Genomic DNA, 24,659 nt, shown 5'->3' with positions numbered 1-24,659 from the left:
CAACAAATCATTTCAAATCCTAAAATTGTGCTATAAATAATCCTTGTTATTTTGACTGAATGGGCTGTAAATGTTCATTCATTTTCTATTTTCAGATTTTTCTAAGCCTGATTATTTTCACGTTTCCTTTATATTCCGCTGTAAGCAAATGAAAGAGACAACACATCTTGTGCATTTGTGGTCTGCTCTCCCGATTGATTTTACCATATAAACCATGAATAATTCCCTGGAATGCACTAAGAATCTTTCATTTTCTCAGTCTCTTTCGTGAGAGAGAGTAAAATAATGTTTTTGAACATGCTTATTATTGTGTTCATAGAGTGAAGCTTTTGCAGACTGTTGTAAACGGAAGTTACTCCCATAATTTGTGCAAAGCGTCATGGGGCGTAGGAAAAAGGTGGATAATAACCTCGGTTTTATTTCAAGCATGCAGGATAATTCCCTGAGGATCTGATGTAGACCGACACTCACCACGTGGATCTTCTCATGTACTGCTTCCATGAGTCACTGCCCGACTCGCGCCCGCCGCCTGTGTGTTTCTCTCCTCCTGTACAAACACAGCGTTACACCGTGGACAGCACATACCACACAGATCAACTGGGAAATGAGCTCAGGCTGACAGACAGAGACATTCCTGACATTCCTTTTCCACTGAAATTATGCTGGACCTACGAACCGGTCTGTTTCTCCACTGACTGAGACCCGAGTGAAGCATCACAATGACTTTTTTTTTTTTTTTAGGGAATTGGAAATTAATTTGACATTCTACCGATGATTTAAAGAATCAGTTTAGAAGCCATGATAAGAATTTCAATTTAATAACTGATAAAAGTGTCAGGGAATTGCAACGACAAGTAAAGTCAATTTGCACAAGCACTGCAAAGCACTTCCTGTTAGACATCCTCCTCACTATGCAGTCCTCAATGTGCTACCCATGAACGGCCTGGAAAATCAACAAGCGTTTAATTCATTCAGACTAAATTGCTCTAAATACGGACTAGGGCTGCATGACATATGGTTTCAGCATTGATATCACGGTGAGCGATCATTTGTATATTTGTTCTATTATATTTATCTATGCTTGTAATTTGTTTATTTCCTATGCTAACTTGCTCACCTACCAAATCACCCTAATCATTCTTTTTTTCCAAATAGAGCTATTCAAGTCATCTGGTGATTTTTTTTTTTCTTTCATATTGCAGTATATTGCAGAAAAACAAAATACAATGCGAGTTTTTTTTTCCCCAATATCGTGCAGCCCTAATATGAACTGATTCAAATTTAATGAAGGTCAAATGATTGCAGTGGAAGTTTAAAAAAAAATAAAAAAATAAATGGGTATCCTATGGCCAGAGGAATCTAGAGACGGCAGTCGTCAAAGATTATATGTGTCTTTAGTCAGATTGTGACTGCTTCAGATGCAATCACCTGAAACTGTGTCTGTAAAGGTGTGAACCTAATGGTCCATACAGTAAGAATTAAAAAGGCACAGTATTCCTCAAGAACCTCTTGTAGACTGTAGGATCTCCAGTGGGAGGTCCTAACTGTATCTATTGTTTTTTTCTTCAGGTATAAAGTCTACCTGTGTCTCACAGACACAAGAACTCTGGTCAAGCTTACTTATTTTATGACTGCTCAGCCAAATACAGCTAAATCTAAAAAACAGTCATGACATGGGACAACAACCTGAGGACACGATGCTAACAATCTTCCCAAGAACACTGAAAACACAGACTCAATTCCTGCATGGTTTTAATTGGACTTGCCTGTGGGTTTTTTTCTTTTGATAGCTTGTGTAGCTTGGTTTAAAGATAATCTAGTGCTTCATCAGAATTCAGAATAGCAGAGAAGTAATTTGTCTGACCCTGACAAATGAGATATTGTTGGACTCTAGGATAACTTTAACCCTTATTTTGGTCTCTATTCCTTTCCCTTTGTGGCAGTGTTTCCAAACTTCTAAGCTCCATTCAGAATGGCTAACCGACTGGCAGAGCCAGGGACACTGAAGCGCTGTCAATGGTTTCTGCTGCTGAGTGATGGATGATGTGTAGATACGCACCAAACGCTCCTCCGATCTCTGCGCCGCTGGTTGGAATGTTGACGTTCACAATGCCACAGTCAGAGCCTTTGGGACTATAGACAAACAACTGTTACACTCTATTCAACTCTCTAAATGAACTCACAAATCTGTTTAATGGTCATGGAATTGTCTTGGTAAACCTATAGCGCTCCTGCACACTTACCCTAACCAGCGGAACACTCGACCCATGTCTTTAGTGAAGATGCTGCTGGAGAGCCCTTGCTTCACTTCATTATTCCAGGCAAATGCTTCATCCTCTGTCTGAAACCAGTGGGGAAGCTCTCAAAATTCTAATTATATAATATAACAATGTATGCAAAACCAGAATGCAATAAAGAAGCCCACCTTGAATTTAAGCACGTAAAGGATGGGCACGAAGGTCTCTGTGTGAACTATGGGAGCGTCGTGTGGCAGTCCAGTGATAATGGTAGGCTCCACATAGTTACCCGGGCGATCCATAATCTGAATCAGAATTCAGTGCTCAAATTCAATGCATCATCTCGGTAATGAAGTTAAAAAATGCAAAAGCTTACATTTCACAAACATGCTATGAATATAAGAGACAAGAACGAACGAAACGATGAAACGACTGAGTTTCCTGTTGGTGAGCACTAGATCACGCTAGAGCAGTGCATATGGATGATGTTTGATAGCAACCTGCCTTACCTGTTTCATTACAAATCTAACAATGAATTAAGATCTTCGAAATAAAAAAAGTGAACCAAAAAGTAACTTTTCAAACATTTCACCAATGAAACAAAGAATGCTTCAAGTATGCTTCAAATCAGATGTTTTCTTAACTACTGTTGTGTTTTTTGCTTATTTTGTTATTGAGAGGAAAGTGTGCAGCACATATTTAAATATTCATCTAAACACCACTCTCAGCAGCGTGGATGGTGTTTGCACCAATATACTATTAATGAAAACCCAAAAGGCATTTCCAACTTTTTACTTCTAAGCAAAAACCAAAAAAGCACTTTGCCGTGAGTCACGTTCAGTCTCTTGAACGTTAAATGTGCACAACTGCGAGCGTGAGCAAATATGTTGCTGACCGCAGATCACTAAATGGCCACCGGTGCTGCTAATAACAAGGGTTTCTGAATTCTACATATCACCCCTTTAATAGAAACAATGATGCGTTGAAGGGTCCAGTAAATCCAGATAAATTTGTCTTAAGTCGTTGGGAATATTTGTAGCAAGCGCCAAAACTACATTGTACGGGTCAAAATTATTGATTTTTCTTTTATGCCAAAAATCATTAGGATATTAAGTAAAGATCATGTTCCATGAAGATATTTTGTAAATTTCTTACTGTAAATATATCAAAACTTAATTTTTGATTAGTAATATGCATTGCTAAGAACTTCATTTGAACAACTTTAAAGGTCCCATGGCATGAAAATGTCTTTAAATGTCAGCCTGTCTATGGTCCCCCAGTGGCTAGAAATGGTGATAGGTGTAAACTGAGCCCTGGGTATCCTGCTTCTCCTTTGAGAAAATGAAAGCTCAGATGCCCGATCTGGAATCTTCCCTTTATGTCGTCATACGGGGAAAAGTTACCTCCCCTTTCTCTGCTTTGCCCACCCATGAGAAAAACAGCTACGACCCTGCGAGGCGAGCGAGAGACATCATGGCTTGCAAACGAGCGAAGCATTGTTTTTTGGCACTTCAGATCTGTTCTACTCTATGAACTGTCACATACTGTAATACAACTGAATAAGCAAAATTCTGATGTGAAAAATCTGTCAAATTATTGCCCAATCTCAAATCTCTCATTTCTGTCTAAAATCTTGGAGGGTGTGGTTGCAGCCAGTGTTAATTTCGTTGACTAAGACGACGACGAAAAATATTCGTCAACGAACCTTTTTTCTGTGACTAAGACGAGACGTTGACGAGCTAAAACTAATATCTGATGATAAAAACTATGACGAAATTTATGCGCGTCTTCGTTAACAAGACGAGACGGGACTAAAATGTTATTTGAGGACTACCGGACATTCAAAATACATCCTATAGGCTAAGTTAACGAACTTGTCTTTCAAAATGTGCGTCTCTGTCATTGGATAAGGGGCGTTTGCATATCTAGTCTCAGTATGGCAGCCGCAGTGGACGGATAGGCTACCAAAACGCGAACTAGCGATCTGAAACAATGGCCTCAGCACCCGAAGGGTTAGGGAGTGGGTGACCAGACGTCCCGTTTTTCCCGGGAGTCACAATTCATTGTCGATTAACTTAAAGTCAGTGAAGGTGCGGAAACGCGCTGATAGAAGTGCTCTCTCGCGCGCGCTCCACTTCTTCAGTTCTCATACAGCGCGCGATCAGTTCTCAGCGCTCAAATACACAGCAGTCCAAATGTCTCTCATGTAGAGTATCTCACGGAAATACAGTCCGTTATGGTTTAAGTGAGCTTAAACAGGTGAAAACTGAATGTATGTCAGTAGGCTATTACATACATACCTTCCGTCTTAAATGGACAGCATTCCTAATTATCTGTCATAAATGTTAACCAACAAAAGATGTTAAATAAATGTATACTTGTTAAGTAAACCTACTGTATCTGAAAAATGAGTTTAATTTATATTTCTACCAAAAAATGAATATTTATTCCAGTTTTTCCAAATTCAATCCTTGATTCAAATTTCTCATAACTAAGCTTAATTGATTTGGTCTAAAGAGAGAAGAATTGATGACTGTTTTTGTTTAAATATTACATATAAAATAGCTACCAAAATAAATGTTGGTAACTGCAGTTTGACTAAAAGTTGACAAAAATGCAATGACTTTTCGTCGACTAAAACTAGACTAAAACTATGAAAGACTCAAATGACTAAAACTAGACTAAAACTATGAAAGACTCAAATGACTAAAACTAGACTAAAACTATGATAGACTCAAATGACTAAAATGTGACTAAGACTAAGCATTTTCGTCTCAAGATAAAGACTAAGACTAAATCAAAAATGCCTGCCAAAATTAACACTGGTTGCAGCCCAATTAAACAAACGCTTAATTGAAAATAAACTATTTGAGCCCCATCAATCAGGATTTCGAAAATTACACAGCACTGAGTGCGCGTTGGTGAAAGTCGCTAATGACTTACTAATTACCTCCGACTCCACGTCCATTCTCATTCTCTTGGATCTCAGTTCAGCCTTCGACACTATTGACCATGCACTGTTACTCAATCGCCTCGAACATGTATTTGGCTTCTCAGAGACTGTTCTTGACTGGTTCAAGTCCTATTTCACTGACCGCAGTCAATTTGTTTTTATGGGTGGTTATAGGTCCAAAGTTGGCTCTGTTTGTACGGGTGTTCCACAAGGGTCAGTCTTGGGTCCCCTACTCTTTAGTATGTACATCTATCCACTTGGTCAATTACTACAATCTCTCAACCTTAACTATCTCTTTTATGCTGATGATACACACTAGACCGGGTCAGCAAGTGAACGTTGGGCATCTTTCTAACTGTATTGCTGAGATAAAGACTTGGATGTCCAATAATTTTCTGTCTCTAAACGGCTCAAAAACAGAAGTTATGCTCCGTGGATCTCCACATCAACTACGAAAGGTTGGGTCTCCTACTCTGTCTGTTGATGGTGTTGCACTGGAGTTTAAGACCAAATTAAAAAATCTGGGTGTCATATTTGACGCCACACTGTCATTTGAGCCTTTTGTCCAGAATACAGTTAAGACATCATTTTATCACCTCAGAAATATAGCCCGGCTTCGTCCTATGTTGTCCTTTTCGGTAGCTGAGAAGTTGATAAACTCTTTTGTCTTCTCGCGCATCGACTACTGCAATGGTCTTCTAGCTGGGGTATCTAAATCATCTTTGGATAAATTGCAGTATCTTCAAAATTTAGCTGCTAGAGTACTGTCTGGGGTCAGGGCCAGGGACCATATAACCCCGGTCTTGGAGTCCCTGCACTGGCTACCTGTTAGGTACTGTATTGATTTTAAAATCCTTATGCTGGCCTATAAATCTCTGCACAATCTGGCACCTCAGTATTTGACTGATTTATTAATCCCTTACACCACGTCGTAATCTGCGCTCCTCTCAGAGTGGTCTTTTGGTCGTTCCGAAGACACGGCTTCATACGTGGGGTGACCGAGTATTTTCTGTCTATGCTCCTAAGCTCTGGAATTCTCTCCCGGTCGACATCAGGGAAGCAAATACATTAGTGTCTTTTAAATCTCTTCTTAAAACATTTTATTTTAGGATTGCTTTTACATTATCTTAATTTCATGCATTCATTCTTTTTTTTTTTTTTTGTATTTACATTGTGTTATTCCTTTGTTGTTATGCTTGTCTGTAAAGCGCTTTGAGAAAGCTACTTTTAAAGGCGCTATACAAAATATATTATTATTATTATTACCCAATAAAGCTGTTCACATTTACATATTTTCAGTTGTCATACAAAACAAGTATAAATAGTAAACACGATCCATTAATAATACATGTTAACCCTGAATCACTCACACTTTACTCCTTAAATCCTGATTTATAATCGCAACATCGTCTGATAAAATCAATATACATCTAACTTGCACTAAAATGCGACTATATGCAGTGGTTTTGGCTATATTACTGTTTTGTGTCTGATTAATAAACTACGCATATTAACAGACAAATTATGTTCATATTTAAAAGGTCAAACAGTCAGTAAGCCACAAGTGCTTGTAAACGCTGTTTAGTAAATGATTTATTGATGAGTCTGCTGCTTTAAGGCAAACTGAAAGCGCTGCTTCTCTGCCGCTCGCTGCTCAGAACAGACGCCGAGAGAGGCGACACTTCGCCGGGAGAGAGACCTCGTGCTCGCGGGGCAGTACTGGAGGCATCTTACAACTTAATGATAAGGTTTTTTTTTTTTAAGTCGCTAGGTTTGTTAGTATGTATCCGTTATGGGAAAAGAGCCACCAAAAGGTTCTGAAAGTGACTAAATATTGTTCTAAAGTCGCGCTCGTGTGTGTGAGATGCGGGAGCTGATGGCAGCAGGCGGTGGATATTGTTGCGGTCCGCTCAGGTAAAGTCTATGTGTGGGAAACACTGACCGTATCCAGACACAATATTTTAAACTAACCATTAGGAGACGTCCTGCTTTAGCCGCTGAGTTGCAACTTCTTCATCTGGTGCTTCTTCATCTAGATCAGATCCTGGGTCAAACTGAAAAGCTTGAACGACTGCGTGTCTACGAGCCATTGCCATACATCCACTGTCAACATTAGCGCATGGTACCGCATGTCATGGGACCTTTAAAGGCGATTCTCAATATTTAGATGTTTTTGCACCCTCAGATTCCAGATTTTCAAATAGTTGTATCTCAGACAAATATCCTCAGTCCTATCCTAACAAACCATCATCTGAAAGCTGAATACATCAGCTTTCCATTGATGTATGTATAAATCTGGTTTTGATTGGTCATTGTGTTGACGCGCTCAACATCGATCTTGGAAGTAAAGTAGTTCATAAAGTCATTACTGCTATGCTGTTGGAAAATGTCAACGCCTGTTGATGCTTTTTATTTTTTGTTAATTTAGCCACTGTGTTGAATAATTACCTAGGGTTGTGTTTGTTTTCTTCTAAAAGAGGTAAAAAAAAGCAATCAGATTTTTTAGCAGTTTTTAAGGCTTTTCTGTAGGAGAAGGTACTTTCCAGCCATGCTTTACTTTTTACTTACTTTACTTTTGTCATTTAGCAGACACTTTTGTCCAAAGCGACTTACAAATAAGAAAAAGTAACTAAAACTAAAAGTTACAACTCTATAAATACTATATACCCACATATTTAAGAAAATAAAGAAATTAAATAAAACTGACACAAGCATATAACAACATTTCAATAATAAACATATACTGTAAATGAAAAAACTAAAATAAAAAGCAATACTTCTATCCTGTGCCGGTGTCCCTGCCCGGTGGAGTCACACGGTAGAGTTGATGGTCTTCACACTAGGAGGGCTTCACACGACGACTGCCGCGGTATAATAACCTTTTTTATACCAATCCAACAAATCACCATTTCCATTCAGCTGGACCCACTTTCCTGTTTATCAACTAAAAATGGCCAAGCAAGTGCACACACTGACAAGATACGCGATACAGTACGAGACCAAACGCGATTTCAGCAACTCTCCATGCAATACGAAATACTTCGTTTTGTTTTTTCGGGCTGCTCTACGTTATGCGTATGCGCTACGCACACGTCATCCGCTGGAACGGCTTGCACGTATTAGTTAGCGGAAGTTAGAGAAAAGAGTTTATAACGTTTTAAATTATTAAATTATTTTTACAAAAACGCATCGATTCGCTACAGGAGGAATAATCACCCCCCGGAGCAGTGTGAGGCACTTTTCATTATGAATGGATGTGCTTTATTGCACGTCTTTTGGACTGTTGAACAGAAATACCCACCCACTGCCATTATAAAGCTTGGAAGAGCGAGGACAATTTTTAATATAACTCCAATTGGATTCGTCTGAAAGAAGAAAGTCATATACACCTAGAATGGCTTGAGGGTCAATCATGGTCTAACTTACATTTTTGGGTGAACTAACCCTTTAATGAGAAGCACTGATTTAGAGGAACATCACAGTCACAAATGTAGGGCAGTAACAGTCAGAATATGCCCTGTTTCTAGTGTAATAATGACAATATACTGCAACTATTCCCAGTGAATGAAGAGCGTTACCTTTCCCCCACACACAAGAGTGCCACCCTGCTGCTTTGCTTGCTCTATGGCCGCCAGATACTGCTCAACAGCCTGTTTGGTGTGCAGAGGTCCATAAAGAGTGTTTGCTGTTAACAAATGCAGAAGAATTAATGCAACAGACATATAACACATTGCGTCTTTTTACCAAAAAAAAAAAAAAAAAAAGATTAATTATTTTGAATCAGTTACACTATCACCATTTAAGAGCAAGCCCATAATTATTGCACAAGCTTACATTATATCCTGTTTTTTAACTGAAATCTTTATAAGCAATGGGCTTCATACATGCAACACAAGCAGAATGATTTTTTGTGTGTAAATCGTTTTAAGCTGTTCTGACGCAAATTTTGGGATTCATGAAAGTGAAAAATGTTAGCTGCTACAAAATAAAAAAAATACACCGGCTCCCAACTAGATGCAAGTGGTTTCTCATATAGCTAGGTAGGGCTGAGTGTTATAGCTAAAAAAAAATGTATCAACGATATAATGTTTCATATCGCATATTAGATTGCATTTAAAAACATATGAGACACAATGAAATGGAATAAACCTCCACAAATTCATGACGCATTTTCTAAAAGTATAAACTCTTAACTTTGCACGGTTTCTATGCATGTCCATCTAAAAAATGAATATGTGTTCTCTGTGAATGGCTTGGTTTGGGTTTTAACCTAATCAAGATCTTCTCTGCATTGAGCTTCTATATTTGGAATATTTTGAATGAATAACGGAGCAGCGGCACATCTCATGGGTTCATCTTGACAGGTGTACCTACGATGAAAATCACAGAGCTCTCCATTCTTTGTAAGTGGGAAAACTTAAAATCGACAGCGTATCAAATACTTATTTGCCCCACTGTACTTGTGGGGCGCAGATTTATTTTCTGAATTATCCTTATCTACTTGAATTTCATAGTCAAAAATCTGTCAGAACTTGTTTTTGTTTTTAGGTGTTTTTTTTGGATATCAATTACTAGACAATGACCACATTTATTGTGTTTATAATTATGTTTATACCTCTAATTATTTGCACCCAACACAAAAAAAGTAAAAAATAAAAAATGTATTTTGTGTCTGCACAGCTAATTTTTAATGTATACACACATGTACAAATTTGTGCCAAAAAAATAAAAATGCTCGTGTGCATATAAATATAAACTGCCCATGCAATTATCAGTGATTGAGACCCATGATTCTCCACTGAACTTACGGTCCCAGGGGTCACCGATGCGGATCTGCTTGTAAGCTTTAGCGATCCTCTCCACAACATCATCATGTACACTTTCATGCAGCATCTAATCCAGCAGGAAAACACATGAATAAGAATCAGACTGAAACCTGTCTGGTTAAATGATCATTCGGTTAGTCTTATCTTTAGCACACTGTACTAACCAGTCGTCTGGTAGTAGTGCAGCGCTGGCCAGCCGTTCCCACAGAGGCAAAGACAGCAGACGGCACAACCAGATTAAGATCAGCGTCCTCAAACACTGGGGCAAAAACATTATGCAATGACATCGTGTACTATATTAAACATGGAAAGACTTGTGCATTATCTTCATTAGATCAACTAGCTGTTGCAGCCCTAGTTTATTCAGTTAGAATAACTCAAAAGACTAATACAATTAATTCAAAGAGCCCTTCAATAAATTAAATGCAACAAACCTATGATGGCATTATTTCCTCCCAACTCCAGCAGCTGACGACCTGTATGAAATTAAAATATTTACTCTAAAAATCATCATTCTTAAGTTAAATCAGTAACCAAAACAATGCTCTATGGTTGTCCTGATGACAACATTTCAGGATTCAATTCTCTTACCTAGGGCTGGGCAATATGGCCAAAAATTGTTCATATCAGTTGACAAAGATAATTACCACAATAAAGGTCAAATCTGTTTCTGTGGCGGTTAATTAAGGCAGGTAGTTAATTGTGGCTTTATGCTCAGAACAAGACAAATCTGTGGTGAATGTTGAGGATTTGTGGACTGAAACGCCTTCGAATTAAGTCGCGTCACACTGTGTGTCTCCTGTTCTTCTGCATCAGTTACCAGGTTTCCATCCAAGGATTTTTTTGCCAAAAAATATTTAGCGCTTTAAAATATTTACGATATAGCTGATGGAAATGCCAGTTATCAATTAAATTTCTCATGTGTCGACAAGATCTTTTTCCGTTTAACTTTAGCGCATAAATTCCATAAATACTTCAAATGTCACAAATATTAGTTTGGAAACACTTTGTCACCGTTTTAAAGCACCATTTCCCTGTAGTTCAAAAGCACATTAAATCATATATTATTCAATTGTATCAAATTATTTTATACATGGTAAGAAAAAGACGAGTTACCTCTCAAACACACTTATCTTACTTTAGTGTTAGTAGACTAGCCTACGTTTACATGATTATTAATGTTTTTACAGTGCACTGTTCAGGTTAATAGCCTGTAGTCCGTGTTTATGACATCAACACACTTTTTTTGTTTGTTTTCCCCTGGAAACAACTTGCACTAGCCTACTCCTTCATTTGTGGTCATATAAGAGTAAGACATTATTCAAAATATTTATTTTATTTGTGTACATTCACAATAAAAAAAAACGTATCTGTGAAATAAAGGTAAACTGCCGCTTTCTCAAGAGTGCATCACAAAAATGAACCGACATTCTGCATATAGGCTGCTGATGTTGCAGTTTCTTCTTTTGTTAATTCATTAATTATTTAGAAAACTATATTTTGTTTCTTTTATATATAATAGCTTATGTTTTCGCTGCAGGTGCGTGAATCCTCATGTTCATGTTGTTTATGCTGCTTATTGCGTGAATAAAATGAATCCCTGGAAAATAAATTTAGGTATTTGTAATGGGTCAAGCCACCTGTCAATTTAAATTTAATTGAATTGTAATTTTACAATCTTGTCGGTTAACGGTTAATATGATGGTCGGTTAGGAGAAATAAAATAACCGGAATGAACATTCATATTTCCTATAAAAATTAATCTGAAAAATTATAATGCAATGGTCATAAACAGTTGCAGTTGTTTGATTATAAACAGTGGCCTATCTAGTCTAGTCTATAACAAGTACAAAAAAAAACTCATGACACTTAATAAATATGTTATGTAGGCCTATACAATATAGGCTTTTTTTGTTTCAAATAGATGAAGAACAGCTGGCCTAGCCTATAATTTACGCAGTAGGATAAATTATGTATGGAAACAGCTCAAGGGCAACATTTTTTTGCGATACACCAAAACTTGCGACAATTCGTTTTTTTAGGGATGACGTCATGACGCACACCATTTTGTGGACGCCAAATGGATGGAAACGGGCTCTAACCGCAAATTTCGCAAAACTTTTTATAAACGCATATCTCTTTGTCGATAAAACAGCGCAAAATCTGGATGGAAACTTGGTTAGTGTTGTTGAGAATATCAGCGCTGTTTCAACAGGCTTAAACTAGTTTGAATAACTAAGACAATGGTGGTTAGTGTCAGAGACGTATGATCTGAACTCTACCGCTTCTCACTGGATCTTACAATGCTTTTTGAAAAGCCAGCCAGCAAATGCATTTGCTCCAAACTCATGTCTTTTGAGCGCAGTTCAAAAAAGTTTTCTTGCACTTTTGGCACATTTGCAGTTTAATGTTTCTTATATGCAACAAATGTCAGCGTTTCTCAGTTGTTTTCAGTAAATTTGGTATTAGCATCAGTGCGATGCAACGTGTGCACAGCATTATTGGCATAGTGCAGAAACATATCAAGCATTTAGTGAACTTCATAATTTTAGCAATGAAAAGTACCAAAATCTCCAAGTAAACTTATCTTTGGTTTAAGTACATAAAACATCGTCTGGCATCTGATAATTAGAACCCATGAGTGAATGAAAGAATCTGTGTAATCGTAATATTGCCCCACATATGCATGTAGCCTACACAACCCAGGCAACGATTAGTTCTGTGAAACATAAGCCGCTTGTCCACCGAAATTACCTGGAACAATATGTCCCAGGAACTTTTTTTCCCCCAGACCTGTTGCTGTCCGCGTTTCCATCGCAGCCTAAAGTACCGAGAAGATTAGGCAAATAGTCTGGTGATGTAACGCGTTTCTTAATACCAAGTACGCAAATTTCGCAAGTCCGTTAATTCTGCAAAGAGCAGCGTACTTGATAACGTCAGTCAGCTCGCCTTGGCTGCTGCAATCTTCCTCACTGTATTTACAGACAAAATATATCAAACATTGCCTCTTTTCGTTTTCATTTAAACATATTAATAGAACAATAGAATAAAGGCCAAAGATTACCTGTTAGATTTACCCAAAACGAATTATATCTTATGTTTATCCACTACAAAGACATCAGAACCAGCGGCAAATGTCAGAAGGACATAGGACTAGAGGTTATGCTCCTCTCTTCGGGATACATGAGCCGGTGATTGCATGGAGCTCATGACTCCGAAATCGGCGAAGCACATTTTCAAATAGGCACCGTTTTTATAAATAAACCACAGATTTGAGTTTTAAACAACTGCATTCTCGAGCGGAAATACACGCGTCCATTGTATGCAGACTTTAGCTGTAGCGGCGCGTCCGGTGTAGACACGGTGTTATAACTCACCTATCAAGAAGCAAAGCAACCTCGGCGTCCGATCGCTCCTTGAGTTCCACAGACGTTTTCCTCTTTTTGTTTTTTATCCGCCATCTCTATCTTTCTGTGGCTCGGCTGTTCACTGAACACTCTCTCCTCCATATCATGAGTAGACACGCCCCTTACTGCTTATTGGCTACACATTTGTTTTGGTACTCGGCCCCGACTCAGTTTTCTAAAACATTTTTGATAAATTACATACCCTGCCTTTAAGGTTTGGCCAGAACACTAATACACAGAAAAGTTGAGATGAAGGACGGGTTTGGCTTTGCTATCAAAGCTAAAGGTATGTAACGTCAGTGTATCATGTTGATGTATGATTTGATATTAATGTGATGTTAATCATTTTTTTAACTATATATAAAAAGCTTGACCTCTAACACTAGCTCTCTTTATTCTATTTATATTATATCTACTTGTTTTCTTTTTATTACAGAAAAACATTATAATAACTGCCCTCTGATACCATTTCTATTCTATCTACTTTTATTTATTATTAATAAAAAAAATTAAAAAAGGCAAATGTGTACTGTTAGACTACATGGGACTCATCACAGCACTTAGTCTTTTGTTGGTTTGTTTGCTTTTATCATTTATCAAAGCCAGTTTGGATAAAAGCTTCAGCTAAATGACTAAATGTAAAAGTAAATGTATATATGAACAATAAAACTCACCGAACCGTTCTTGTACCATCATAGCCACCTGTTTGCCCACCTGAGTGCTGCCTGTGAAGGACAGCAGACCCACTCGCTCATCTCTAGCCATGGCCGTGCTGCGTGCACACACACACAACTGAATGCTTTTCTCTGTATAGTAAGAGTTTGGTTCTGGTTCTTGATGTACTAACAGACTCAATGTGCTTTATTTCAGTTGTGTATTCGTGTCATACCCAATGTCAGCACCACCACACGTCATAGAGCAGATCGCTCCAGGAAGATGATTGCGTTCCAGCACCTCAGCTACAATCCTACACACAAACATGAAAAACAGCACAGCTAAAGACCTTTAGAAACTATCAATTGAAACTAGGGTACACAATACATTATTAGTCCAAAATCAGTGCTTTTTAAATGCCGGACGTTTGGGAATGCGATCGTGTGAGAGAGTTCTGGGAGATAATTATACTTCTGATGGCAGACTTTGGCTCAGGCGTTTCAGAATGACAGCGTTTGAGATGGTGAGCAGTGATATTTAAGGAGACAGGAACACTGAACTGAAGGGACTGACAGCCTCAGTGATTATACAACCCGAATTCCAGAAATGTGGGGACGTTTTTTTAAATTGGAATAAAATGAAAAATAAAAGACTTTCAAATCACATGAGGCAATATATTATTCACAATAGAACATAGATGGCAAATGTTTAAACTGAGAAATTTTACAATTTCATGCACAAACTGAGCTCATTTCATATTTGATGCCTGCTACAGGTCTCAAAATAGTTGGGACGAGGGCATGTTTACCATGGTGTCGCATCTCTTTTCAAAACAGTTTGAAGACGTCTGGGCATCGAGGTTATGAGTTTCTGGAGTTTTGGTGATGGAATTTGGTCCCATTCTTGCCTGATATAAGTTTGCAGCCGCTGAAGAGTTCGTGGTCATCTTTGACGTATTTTTCGTTTAATGATGCACCAAATGTTCTCTATAGGTGAAAGATCTGGACTGCAGGCAGGCCAATTCAGCACCGGACTCTTCTACTACGAAGCCATGCTGTTGTAATAGCTGCAGTATGTGGTTTTGCATTGTCCTGCTGAAATACACATCGTCTGGAGGAGAGCATATGTTGCTCTAAAACCTTTATATACCTTCCAGCATTCATAGTGCCTTCCAAAACATGCAAGCTGCCCATACCGTATGCACTTATGCACCCCCATACCATCAGAGATGCTGGCTTTTAACTAAACGCTGATAACACGCTAGAAGGTCTCCCTCCTCTTTAGCCCAGAGGACACGGCGTCCGTGATTCCCAACAAGAATGTCAAATTTGAACACTTTTCCACTTTGAAACAGTCCATTTTAAATGAGCCTTGGCCCACAGGACACGACGACGCTTCTGGGCCATGTTCACATATGGCTTCCTTTTTGCATGATAGAGCTTTAGTTGGCATCTGCAGATGGCATGGTGGATTGTGTTTACCGACAGTGGTTTCTGGAAGTATTCCTGGGCCCATTCAGTAATGTCAATGACAGAATCATGCTGATGAGTGATGCAGTGTCGTCTGAGGGCCCGAAGACCACGGGCATCCAAAAAAGGTGTTCCACCTTGTCCCTTACACACAGAGATTTCTCCAGCTTCTCTGAATCTTTTGTTGATGTTATGCACTGTAGATGATGAGATTTGCAAAGCCTTTAAAAACAACATTCCTCAATGTCAAATTGCAAAGTATTTCACAATCTTTTTACACACTTTCACAGATTGGAGAGCCTCTGCCCATCTTTATTTCTGAGAGACACTGTCATGTTACAGACCTGATGTCAATTAACTTAATTAGCTGCTATGTCTTGCTTTTTCAGCCCTATGTTGCCCCTGTCCCAACTATTTTGAGACCTGTAGCAGGCATCAAATTTGAAATGAGCTCATTTAGTGGATAAAAGTGTAAAATGTTTCCATTTAAACATTTGTTATGTTCTCTATGTGAATAAAATATTGGCTCATGCGATTCTGCTTTAGCCTAGATTTAAACTGCTGATTTTGTCTGGCCAGAGGAGAATGACACTATATCGACAAACTATTTTCCCGTCTAAATACTGCAAAAAGCTGATATAAAGCCACCCATCTTTATATTAAGACGATGTAAAGCTGCTTTGACACAATTTACATTGTTAAAAGCGCTATACAAATAATATTGACTTGACAATTGACTTGATTTGAAAGTCTTTTAGTTTTCATTTTATTCAAATTTAAAAAAAAAAACATCCCAACATTTCCGGAATTCAGGCTGTAAAAGAAACGTTCTTTGAATGCATTCTGTAATTTAATTTAGTTCATGCTACTAAAACAAAGAACTTTGAAGTTGACAGTTTAGCCATTGGCTTGACTTACACATAGTATGTTTTTACTAGGGATGGACTGAAACTTTGGCTGCCGAAAATGGCATTTTCCGAGTGTGTGACGCTCCGCTCTATAAATGTGCGTTCTGTTGAGTAGCTCAAGGCCCATGCGAACGCTCATGTACCACTCATTCTCACAGGAGCAAAGCAAAGTCCACTCAAATACACAATATTTCTATGTAGTATACTTACTCCTGTTTGCACTAGCGCTACTGTGCTATAACATGCCATGGCTGGTAAAAAGATGTTACCCTCTTGTGACGCTATGCTCTGCTCACATGTTCTGACAATAATAGCTTAGTAAGACTATAGATTATTTGGATAATTGAACAAAAAAAAAATCAGTTACATCTGATTCTTTTGCATAGAACTGAACAAAAATAAAATACTGATTTTTCTGTCCAATTTTATGGTTTTACTTTCAATAAAAGTGTGGTTATTTATATTTTATTTTTTAAATGCAGTATTTTTAAAATTATGGAATTAAACAATCTTACAAATTATTTTATATTATTTAATAAAATAATAAATAATTATTAAAAAGCATTTTTGGTTTTGGTTTTCACTCAAGTGCATCCACAAATAATTTGGTTATTGGTCTTATGGCAAATGATTCATCCAAGCAACTTTTCTTTTCTTGAATCAGAATGTCATAAAATGCTCTTCCTGTGATACGCTCACATATGCAGTACAGTTAAGTGCATTCAGTTCTGCCTCCATTCTACGCAACACTAACTTTTCACAATCCAATCAATCCTAACCAATAAAAAATAACAAACAAATCAAGTCCCCCTCAGTGTTTTTTTTTTAAACTGCTTCACTCTGAAATGCATGTGAAATGAGAATTTGGGGGGAAACGGATCCATGTCAGATGACAGAAAACCGTACCTGGTGACAGCGACGCTCGTGAGGGGTGTCGTCGGCGCTCCTTTCCTGTCAAGCAAAGAAATATAAGTCATTGACTGCACACTGAATGCTGCAACTATACATCCTGCACGGAGATAACTGAGGTCTAACCAGAGACAGACGTTGCCGCAGATGAGAGCGATGGCGTTGTTCCAGCCGTATACAGCCACGGGAAAGTTAAAGGCAGTGATGATTCCTACCAAACCCACAGGATTCCACTGCTCGATGAGCGCGTGCCCCGGCCCTCAAAGCACACAGAAACAACACTCAGCGTCTGCATTCATCTCAGTAGCACCACAGCCCTGTGTATCTGCATGTATATTAGAAGCGTAACCAGAACTCACTTTCTGAGGGTAAAATGGGTCCGCCGATCATACGGGACAGTCCTACAGCATAGTCACAGACGTCCACATACTCCTGCACCTCACCAACACCCTCCACATAGATCTTGCCCATCTCCAGAGACACCTGCACACAGCACACCGCTGTCACGCCGCTGTGCCGCCGCTCACGCCTGACGAATTACAGTCGTCTCAATGCAATCTTACCAAGCTGCCGAGAGCTTTGATCTTCCCTCTTAAAGCCTCTCCGATCTGTCGGACGATTTCACCTCTCTTTGGAGCAGGAACCTGGATGACGTGTGAAGAAGTGTTCAGCAGGAATTATGGTTAGTGTTTTCCTGAAGATTATTTAATTATGGTCCAAGCACTGAAAGAGGATTTATTAGGGCCCAGGATCTCAACTTCACTTCTGGGTACTCACTGTCTCTCTTATTCATCTTTATTTGAATCAGGTGTGTTAAATAAGACAGACACACTAAATGAGCAGAGCAATGGGTCCCCAGGCCTGGAGCTGAGAGCCAGCGCTTTAGATCACACTAGAGCAGTATGTTGGCTGAAGGAGGCGATCACACAGAGTTTCAGCTGGTTGCAAGAATTGTGTCACTTACAACACGCTTTGAAAATCCTCTTATATTTACCAGAATCTCAGTATGTAGAATGATGTCAAAACATAGATGTAAAGAGCTGATATAAAATGGTGAAAAGATTCTATATATCTTAAAGAGTCATATGATGCGATTTCAAGTGTTCCTTCCTCTTTGGAGTGTTACAAGCTGTTTGTGCATAGATAAGATCCCTGAAGTTGCAAAGACTAAAGTCTCAAACCCAAAGAGATTCTTTATAAAAGTTAAGACTCGTCCACGCCCTCCTAAAACGGCTCGTTCAAACACGCCCCACATGTCGACGTCACGGTGTGGGAAGATTTTCAAAACACCGCCCAAATGAATACGCAATGAAAGGCGGCGGAACTCTTATTCTCACTGTAGTGTTGTTGCTGCCGCCGGCACCATGTCCTGGAGACGCTGTGTTTCGCTGTGAAAGCAAAACTACTTTGCTTAGGCTTCCAAAAGAGGACACAACTAGAAATCAGTGGTTAAGCTGTATTTACAACACTGTTCCAGAACAGTTCAACCCAAACAGAGTGTGTGCAGCGCATTTTACGGAGGACTATTTCCTGAAACTGGAAGAGTAGCCTACAATGCTGGCTTGCACAAAGACTGTTTCTATAGAGTGGGGCAATTCCAGCTTTGCAAGGACATTCTGGTGCTTCTGACTCACTTGCTTCTTTTCTTATTTATCACTGACGATTCAATCGTGAGTTTTGAGCAGTGTGGAGTAGTGCTTGTTTGTCGTTTCTCCGATCACAAATGCAGACATAGTAATGTTTACGCGGCGTGATATGCAACGCGACGTGTGAAAAGACAGTATAAGTAACGGATAATCAACGGCTAGCCGTGCATTAAAGGATTTTAATGCACAACGTGGAGGCAAAGAACCGGCCTCCGCGAAGTGCATTAAAATCCTTAAATGCACGGCTAGCCATTGATTATCCCGCTTGGTTATTTGGTCATTTGCCAAGTTATAAACAAGTTAAAACTTGTACTGCTCTTTGCAGTGCAATATTTGACCGAACGGCACTAGAATTCTGCCTGCTTCAAATCAGACACAGATGAAATAGTGCAGTAAGACCACATTTATTTTAATTATAGCATGTATTTCAATTAATTATCGATCAATCGAGAGCGAGAGAGAGACAGTTGTGTGTACCTGCTTGCTGCGTCTACGCATCTCTCTCTACAAACAGTTAACCTTACTTCAAAAACAGCAATTTTATCACCTCGTTGCTAGGGAACATGATGTAGCGATCTAGTATCTAGCTTTTATTTTAGTAATAAAAATCGCGGGGAAGCGTTGACAAGTTTGTGTGTGTGTGTGCAGCACAATCTGCGCTGACCATGGAATAAGTCATTATAATCAGTAAATATGTCCTCACTGGATGCAACAAATGCCTCGTTTATAATGGGTTTTATTGTTTTCGTCTCGTCGCACCGGGACACGGCATGACAATATGGTGAGGGGCACACGCTTGAGGTATTCGGCCAATCACAACACACTGGATAGCTGGCCAATCAGAGCACGCCTCGCTTCTCAGAACAATGAGCTTTGACAAAAATCGGTGCGTTTCAGAAAGCATAGAGGAGCAACAATAATGTACAGTATGTGGAAAATGTGTTTTTTGAACTTTAAACCACATAAACACATTGCATTACACCAAATACACAAAATATTGTTCTTTTTAGCAATGAGCAACGAGCGTTTACATGCATTCTTGATCATATTAGAAAAGGAATAAACCACCCCTTTCAATCCGATCGAAATTTCAGTCCGATTGAGACTTCAGTCAGATTACAAAAAAAAGAGGCAACACTACTTCCTTGGAGCGGACCTGACCTACATTTCACTGCTGGTTATACCCTGTATAATTGTGTATGTGACAAATAAAACTCTTGAATCTCTTGAATCAATGTCATATGACCCCTTTAAGCAGTGTTGCCTCTTTTTTTTGTAATCTGACTGAAGTCTCAATCGGACTGAAATTTCGATCGGATTGAAAGGGGTGGTTTATTCCTTTTCTAATATGATCAAGAATGCATGTAAACGCTCGATCGGATTGAAAGCCGAAACTGAAAGGACTGCCCATGTGCAATGACGCAGAAATAAAACATGACATGTGAATGAGTGGTTCTTCCCGTCCACAGACAACTGGTTTTGGTAATGTTTTACTGTGTGATATAAGCAGCACGGCACAGCAGTTTATATGTAATATTATCCAAAAATGGATCAACCCAAATCATAAATTGGAATGAATTCAGTCCAAATGAAACAAAAATTGTGCATGTAAACATAGCCATCGAGGCTCTTAACATGCTTAAAATTATGAAATATGGTCAAACTTGGTCAGCATGATGTCAAACTATTGACATACATACTGCATACAAATTTTTGCTATACTTTAAAAGGCTTTTTTTTTTAACCTTTTTCCCCAACCAGTTAATCAGAAGTTGCATGTTTACATAAACTGGATTGAGAAAGTTGCAAATAGAACATGGAAATCCAGAAATGAAATTACGTCATGTGTGTCAGTTGTGGCTGATTACTCAGTACTTAATATGAAAGCTTACATCTGCCCACACTTTCCATGCGTCTTGTGCTTTCCGTACAGTTTCCTCATATTCTGCCATGGTTGCCTGTTTAAAGATAACATTCATTCAGTGAGAGTCACGTCTTTTAATGTGTGTTTATTAATTTATTGTGTTTTATGAACTAAAGCACAGTTTAGCTTACCTGCTGCACTCGGGCAATGGGCTCATTGTTGGCCGGACAGTATGACGTGACCACCTGTATGAAACAGAGAATGCATTAAACAGCATCGTGTACTTCCATCCTTCTACTGACATACGAAAGACAACTCTGCAAACAAAAAGCATTCTGCCAATGCTTTATTATCTGGCTTCATGACTTATTAAAAGCTGGTTTAGCACATTTTTGCGTTTGTAAACGTACTTTTTTCCTAAACTTTAAGATGTTTGCATCATCTTTCATGTCCAATTCTTACTTTGTCAAATTCATAAGTTGTATCATGTGAAGTGCAATTTAAATGCATTTACACAGCCTGTTTAATGAAGCATGAATGCATTTACATTGCAAAATTAATGCATGAATAATGTTCCAAGAGCAACTTTTTTTCTTTTTTTTTTACAAATATGAATATATGTTGTTGAATATTCAAATGTGAAATATTAAACATGCAATGTATGAAACTAAACCGTCAGTAGGTGACAGCAAGTGACTGTCTTAATCAGTCGTAGAGTCATTCATTCAACCAAATTTGTTCAAATGGCTGATTAATGGTTGATAATGCGTTTATGAACTGGTCACTGAATCATTGACTCACTTTGATTTGTTCAAAAATAAACACCACCATGTGTTGCTCAGCTGTGATCTTTGGAACTATTGTTGGTCAATATTGTGTCTAAAATGTAAGTCACTTAATATTAACTATGTTTATTGAGCTGTTGTATAAAATCATTGTCACATTTGCAATCGTGCTGATGTCTGGTTATTTGTGTTGTTTATCATGTTTCTTTGTGCTGCTGCGCTCTTTTGTTTAGATTTCTCTGCAAGTCTCTCTGTCATACTCAGGGAGGTTGCATGAGCCTCAACTAACGTGACCTTGTTTCTGTCAATACATTGTCCATTATCAGCCACCGTTTACACTCAACATACTAAAATTAGAATGATTCTTGCCAAAGTTTCAGTGCTTTGCTAGTTATTCTTTGGTTACTTTGACAAGTTGGGCATGTAAAATTCTTTCACTTGGCCCTTAAAAAATCCTCTACAAAAGGGACAAGCGTTATCGTCGAGCCCTGCAATAAAACACATCCTTATTGTCTTGTAATCATAGGTACCAATCCTTAATCCCAAACCTTACCATAATGTAGCACTTCAAAAAAGTTAATTACTGCAGAGCTTCATAAAACACTTAAGAAAAAGTGGGGAAAGCAAATAGGATGAGTTTGCAGTCTGTGAGCTATGGATATGATTGGCAAGCCTTATCACTGGGTGGCCATAGTGTAGTGAATAAAGTCAGGAAAGTAGAAGTGAGGTTCTAATGATGAAATCAGCAGGTGCTTCTCAAACGTCTCAAACTGAATATGTCATGCTACCATGTCAAGAGCAGTGAAGGCTGTCTTAATTAGAAGGATCGCTGGAAGGCTGCCTTGCTTCACATCTTTCTTTCAGCTCGTTTTGAAGGATGCATCAAGTGTATCTTCTGTAAATTTCAGGGATATTTGGGACTGGTCGATTAATCTGTTAAACAGAACTGCTGCTAGTCAACAGTGAAGATATTAGTCAGAATTTAGTCATTTTAATGTGAACCACTGAATTTCTGCTTGTCCAAAAGCGCCACCTACTGTCAGAGAGTGAACTTGCATTTTCATTCATCCCATCTGCTGCTTTTGTTGACGTCTGTGTTGTAAATTTTAACCGTTTGACGGAAAATAAGAACAATTCAGAAAATTAGGCATCTAGAATTATTTGCCACTTGTAGTCATAGGGCCTGGATACACCAGGGCCTGTATTCACAAACCATTTGATCTTACCACTGAGAGTTCTTCTAAATAGCAGTAAAAGGTTTTAGCTAAGAGTTTTCTCTTAAAACCTATTCACAAGGCTGCTGTGAGACACTTGTGCTGAGGAATAGAGAGAAGTCTTAAGCTCAGCGTAAGGAGGCGGGGTTTACCTTGTTGCTATGGATGCTGTCAGCATGCTTGTTAACTATGCACACAGTGATTGTAGAATGCAATGTTACCTCATTCAAATAAAGATTTTAAAAAGCAGGCTAAAGCCCTATTCGGACTGTAAATATCAGGGGGACGTAAGGGATTTTCACCATGTACAGGAGGTAGTTGGTGATTTTAATGGCGCCCGAATCCAGAATGTCAGTGTTTTTCTCTTACCACCCCCGTAAAAATCCCCGGCCAAATTAGCTACTGTTTTTTGACAAACACCAAGGTAGTGTGGTCATTTAATTGCCGTCCGAATCCACATCTGAGTTTACGAGTAGAAATCAGTTCAAAATTCAGTATTTAAACCCTTCATGAGCGCTCCCGAACACCATACGGTAACTGTTGTACTTCGGTGTAATTAGCATACATATTTCTGAAATGCTGGAAAGTATTTAAAGGAACAATACTTCATGACTGATCCACAGCAGCGAATGGGAGCAGAAAGAGAACAAAAGCACGTAAACATTCGAAATGGGTCTTTATCATGGCAGAAGCAGGTACGCAATACAATTTTAAAATGTGTATTATAAACATATATATCGCGTATAATTATATATAACTATAGCGCGTCTATTTTCTTATTTTTAAACAGCAGATTTAAATAATCAAATAATAAATAGGATTATACTGTGAACACAAGTGAACACAAGCCTATAAACCAACACAAGTGAACACAAGCCTATAAACCAACACAAGTGAACACAAGCCTATAAACTAGGGGTTGACCGATTATCGGCCTGGCCGATTATTGGCACGGATATTAAGCATTTTTATGATAATCGGTATCGGTCATTTTCAAAACCGATGTGCCGATAAAATTATTTAATTTTGAAACTCGCTATTTGGCTCTGATGCAGCCTGTCGGAACTCACCACTCTGTGGCCTAGAGCAGTCTACGCCCACCGTGCATCTGATTTGTTGAGAGTCAGGAGTCCGACCAATCAACGTGGAAGACTAAAGGCGCACTCACACCGAAAGCGCTTGCTAACTGGTGCTGCTTCATCACGCATCAGTTCTCTCTCAAAGGCAGCAGCAGACGTTGCTCAAGTTGCAATAAATTACAATCCACTACACTGAAGTTGTAAAAACCTCAATATTATCTATTTATGGTTTCCGAGATGGGGGAAACGCAGGGGGAATCGCGAAATCCAGTCATATAAATAGCATTTACTGTATAACGCGGAGTCACGGAATTAGTCAAAGTTTGGATGAATTAATCAAAAGTAGGTCAGTACACTTAAATCGACTCACAATATGGACTATCTGTAAACATTAAGCTGCAAAAAGACTATTTAAATATGAATTGTATATGTGTTATGAATTGTAAGCGTGTCTCTGTATATGTGAATGGCACAGACGCGCGGTTTTGACACACACAGTGAAGTGCGCGACGCTCGCGGTGTTTTCCGCATCTGCCATGTCACTAAATGAGGACATAAATACATGAACATCATCCCCAGAACTGCTCTGAGAGTTACTTCATGAGCATTTGATTGTTTCGTTTGAGTAAAACGATCATCATATCATAAATAGGCTACAGAAACTTAAGAGGTCCTCATGGCAACCCGTCAAAATAAAAGTTCGGTTTA

At 38.7% G+C, this 24,659-nt stretch overlaps 1 protein-coding gene across 1 annotated transcript in view; it reads right to left on the bottom strand.

Moving 5' to 3' along the window:
* LOC306864300 (alpha-aminoadipic semialdehyde dehydrogenase-like) overlaps positions 1–24,659 on the bottom strand; it is a 47,330-nt gene that overhangs the window by 1,314 nt on the left and 21,357 nt on the right. Inside the window, exons 2-17 of the mRNA XM_079408237.1 lie at positions 21,065–21,118; positions 20,902–20,967; positions 17,927–18,007; positions 17,723–17,846; positions 17,490–17,622; positions 17,361–17,405; positions 14,313–14,390; positions 14,098–14,195; positions 10,451–10,492; positions 10,181–10,275; positions 9,999–10,083; positions 8,769–8,875; positions 2,426–2,542; positions 2,244–2,341; positions 2,060–2,133; positions 472–547 (exon numbers count right to left, since the gene is read on the bottom strand). Of these exons, the coding sequence (XP_079264363.1) occupies positions 472–547; positions 2,060–2,133; positions 2,244–2,341; positions 2,426–2,542; positions 8,769–8,875; positions 9,999–10,083; positions 10,181–10,275; positions 10,451–10,492; positions 14,098–14,195; positions 14,313–14,390; positions 17,361–17,405; positions 17,490–17,622; positions 17,723–17,846; positions 17,927–18,007; positions 20,902–20,967; positions 21,065–21,118 (1,373 nt within the window). The remainder of the gene's footprint in view (positions 1–471; positions 548–2,059; positions 2,134–2,243; positions 2,342–2,425; positions 2,543–8,768; positions 8,876–9,998; positions 10,084–10,180; positions 10,276–10,450; positions 10,493–14,097; positions 14,196–14,312; positions 14,391–17,360; positions 17,406–17,489; positions 17,623–17,722; positions 17,847–17,926; positions 18,008–20,901; positions 20,968–21,064; positions 21,119–24,659) is intronic.

This window comes from Barbus barbus (assembly GCF_936440315.1).
Source record: "Barbus barbus genome assembly, chromosome: 45".
Lineage (NCBI taxonomy): Eukaryota > Metazoa > Chordata > Actinopteri > Cypriniformes > Cyprinidae > Barbus > Barbus barbus.
The sequence above is the reverse complement of the archived record's forward strand: the minus strand, read 5'-3'. Positions and strand labels throughout refer to the sequence as shown.